The sequence below is a fragment of the Rhagoletis pomonella genome, unplaced genomic scaffold, assembly GCF_013731165.1.
Source record: "Rhagoletis pomonella isolate Grant_MI unplaced genomic scaffold, Rhpom_1.0 Rhpom_scaffold_00002, whole genome shotgun sequence".
NCBI lineage: Eukaryota > Metazoa > Arthropoda > Insecta > Diptera > Tephritidae > Rhagoletis > Rhagoletis pomonella.
The window spans coordinates 107851818-107855672 of record NW_023458556.1 but is presented as its reverse complement, the minus strand read 5'-3'; the positions used below and the strand labels follow the sequence as shown (position 1 = coordinate 107855672).

At 48.0% G+C, this 3855-nt stretch overlaps 2 protein-coding genes across 2 annotated transcripts in view; both read right to left on the bottom strand.

The window, feature by feature from the left end:
• LOC118756842 overlaps nucleotides 1–1017 on the bottom strand; it is a 1266-nt gene extending 249 nt beyond the window's left edge. Inside the window, exon 1 of the mRNA XM_036491583.1 lies at nucleotides 162–1017. Within this exon, the coding sequence (XP_036347476.1) occupies nucleotides 162–1017 (856 nt within the window). The remainder of the gene's footprint in view (nucleotides 1–161) is intronic.
• Nucleotides 1018–1374: 357 nt separating this feature from the next.
• Nucleotides 1375–2705, bottom strand: LOC118756835 (the record flags this gene model as incomplete). The annotated part of the gene is given in 2 exon segments (XM_036491575.1): nucleotides 1375–1921; nucleotides 2005–2705. Coding segments are annotated over 2 exon segments (1248 nt in total), but the record flags the coding sequence as incomplete, so codon positions are not given.
• Between the last annotated feature and the right edge of the window lie 1150 nt (nucleotides 2706–3855).

Sequence of the window (3855 nt, the reverse complement as noted above, 5' to 3'; positions counted from 1 at the left end):
CAGAGGACAAAGCTTCGCTATAGGTCTAACGTATTCTCCATTAGGGGTCTTTAGAGTAACCACTCTCACATATCCATCAGCTCCAGGGTGGCATTTCAGGACTTTGCCAAGTACCCATTTTGTCGGAGGAATAGGCTCATTGAAAACAGCGACAACGTCACCTTCTGCAATATTACGTGAGGATCGAAACCATTTGGAACGACGCTGTAAGCTCACCAGGTACTCGTCCCTCCAGCGACACCAAAATTGCTGTCTGATCGCAGAAATTACCTGCCAACGTTGATGGAGATTTCCACAGAACCCTTGACCCTCAGGTTCTGGGACGGATTTCAGCGGCTCACCTATTATAAAGTGCCCAGGAGTTAGTGCCTCGAGGTCGCCTGCACTTGCCGGATTTTCGCATAATGGACGGGAGTTTACACAGGCCTCCACTTCGGTTAGTAACGTGCTGAACTCTTCAAAGGAAAGTAAGGTCTCATCCAACACGCGTTTCAAATGGTACTTTATGCGTTTGATTCCCGTCTCCCAGTATCCTCCCATATGGGGTGCAGCCGGGGGATTGAAACGCCACTCGATATTCGAATCGACGAAAAACGAGCGAAGTTTATCGTCAGCCATACACCGTTTGAAATTGTGACGCAGCTCCTTTTCAGCGCCAACGAAATTCGTGCCATTGTCAGAGAACATCACCTTGCAGTATCCTCTACGGTTGATGAATCTTTTGAAAGCGTTGAGGAATGCCAACGAGCAGATGTAGCCCTTGGTGGCTTTGGCTCCGCGGCCATGCGTAAATTTATACAGGTATGGACCTGCGAAATCGATTGCACTGCGAGTGAAACAGCGGGCATAAGTAGCCTTAGAAGCGGGTAGATCCCCCATTGACTGTACGGCGAGATTGCGATTAAGACTCGTGCATTTAACGCACTTGTGGTATATGTTGCGTATCAGGTTACGAGCACCAATGACCCAATACCGACGTTGTAAAACGACTTGCATGATGCGAGGCCCAGCGTGCATAGTGAACTTATGTATGTCGGAGATAATTAATTTCGCTAGAGGTGAGTTTTTCGGTAAAATTGTGGGATGCCTTACATCAGGTGTAAGTTCGGCCTGTTTCAGTCTGCCACCAACCCGTAGAACACCGTTCTTGTCAAGAAACGGTTGCAAACATAAAAGACTGCTGCGTAGCGGAATGGGCCTTTTTGCGCTGCAAAGAAAAATCTCATTAGCAAAATAAAAGTGTTGCGGATACCTAATTAAGCGCAAATCGGCTTCGGCTATCTCCTGGAAACTTGGAGGACCATATCGTTTTTCGGATTTAGCTCGAGCATTGCAGGAAAACCTCAAAACATAGGCGATAATCCGCCGTAACTTTTAATATGACGAATAGTTCGTCAACGCTGACCAATGCTCGTCGGGGTTTACGACATGAACTGGAACATTGTTTCGAGCGCCAACTTCAGTCGTGTGATGCTTGGATGCGGTTTGCTTCCAGAATTGCTTATTGGTGCGGAGAAATGCGGGGCCAGTCCACCACAGCTGGTGACTCAACAATTCTGACGGAGTTACCCCTCTCGAAGCGCAGTCAGCAGGATTCTGCTCAGAGCGGACGTGGTTCCAACAATTAGGCGGTAGGACTTCTTGCACGTCAGCGACGCGGTTGGCAATGAACGTCACCCACCGGCTGGGGTGCGCTTGCAGCCACGCTAACGTGATGGTTGAATCTGTCCCAGCGAACATCGGATATTGAACATCGGAGAATATGTGCAGTTCAGTTGATGAGCCAAACGTTCCAGTACCAAGCCAGCGATTAACTTTTAGATTTACAAGATCTCGTAACTCTGAGCGATGTTGAAACCACTGCGTTGCGATCGCGTCAGGCACGACATCATCCCATTCGACTTTTGGAACGCCAAATCTCCTGGAACCACATTTTGGACTTAACCGTCGTTGGGGCGAGCAATCCCAGAGGATCGAAGAGCAAACTAGCGTCCGATAAAAAACGCTCTCTTAGTCAAAACATCAGGTGGTTGCTTAAGATTAACTGCAAATGTGAAATTATCTGCTTCCGTGTCCCAGATGAGACCTAACGCGTGAACATCTTTACCCTCTGCTATGTAATGCGAAATGCTTTTGGATGCGTTCGAGATATTTTCGTTCAGCTCCACACAGTTCGACGCCCACTTGCGAAGCTCAAAACCACCTTCGCTTAGAATATCCGAGACATTCCGTTGCAACATCTGCAGCTCGTTTTTACAGGAGGTACCGGTCAATAGATCGTCCATGTAAAAGTCCTTGAGGATTACCTTAGCAGGCTGCTCAGACTTGTTACTGGAATATTTTGTAGTTTGTTGCAGCGATTTAACGGCTAGATGCGATGCAGCCGCTACTCCGTAAGTGACGTGTAACATTCTGTAATCTTGGATGGGTAAAGACGGATCATTGCGCCAAACGATACGTTGTAAATCAAGGTGCTTTGATGATACGCAAACTTGGCGGTACATCTTTGCGACGCCTGCGGTTACAGCATACCGATGTGTTCTGAAACGCATCAGTATCGCGACCAAGTCTTGTTGTAATTGCGGTCCCACAAACAAGGCGTCATTTAGTGAATTACCAGAGGTGGTTTTTGCAGATGCGTTGAACACAACCCTTAACTTCGTTGTAACCCTCGACTCCTTTATGACGGGATGATGCGGCATGTAGACTTATCGCTTCGGTTACAGGCTCCATGTGGTTCATGTCGACGAGTTCTTGCATGAATTCGTTATAGCGTAAGCGCAACTCGTTGTCGACAGCGAGTTTTTTCTCAATGCGGAGAAGATTCCGAACAGCAAATCTTCGCGATTCTCCCAAGGTAACATCAGCTTTTAACGGCAGTTCGACGATAAATCGACCATCAGGTGACCTCTGGTGCGTTGATTCAAAATGCTCTTCACAGAAGCGCTCTTCGTAAGTCAGATGCCTCTTTTGCGGAGCCTCCTCTAGCTCCCACAACCTCGTGAGTGCTCTATCTAACTGCACATCGTAATGTAGTGATTGTAGACCTGGGTTTGAGGAGCTAGCGCCGTCAACACTTCCAAAAAGTGTCCAACCGAATACCGTCCGTTGCGTTATAGGCGTCCCTTGGGGGCCTTTGCGAATTTCCGAGCAGATGAGCCGATCCATAACGTCCACCCCGACCAATATGTCTATTGGTCCAGGCTTCATAAAATTGGAATCAGCTAAGACCAGCCCTTGAATGTGTGGCCATGTATGAGTGGCTAAGGCCTGAGTTGGCAAGTCCCTTGTGATCTTCGGCAAAATCAGCGCATTGATTGCATAACATTGATCTGAGGAATAAGATGAAAGTGAAAGTAAAGTCTCACCTCTAGATCGGCCACCTTGCGAGGATCCAATCCCAGTAATTACCACCGTAGACGAGGTCCTTGGCAGACCCAAGCGTTGAACACATGACTCTGTCACGAACGAGGCGTGCGACCCAGAGTCGAACAATAAGCGTGCGGATTGAAAACGACCGGAGCAATCGCGTACTTTTACCAAGGCAGTAGCAAGCAAAACAGTTCTTAGATTTGTAGGTACTAGGTTTGGACTCGACTTCAAGATCCAATGGCGGATAAAGCGTAGTTAGCCCCTACGTGTTGTACGTTGTCGGCATTGTGAGCAGGAGCGGTGACACTAGTTGCGGACGCGGTGTTGTGCAGTAGCGTATGATGGCGTTGATGACAAATTCGACATGCGGACATGCTATTGCAACGAGATTTGAAATGCCCAGGACTTAGGCAGTTTAGACTCACACGGGCTTCTTTACCAAACTTCGATTTAGCATTGGAATCGAGGCGGATAAATTTATCG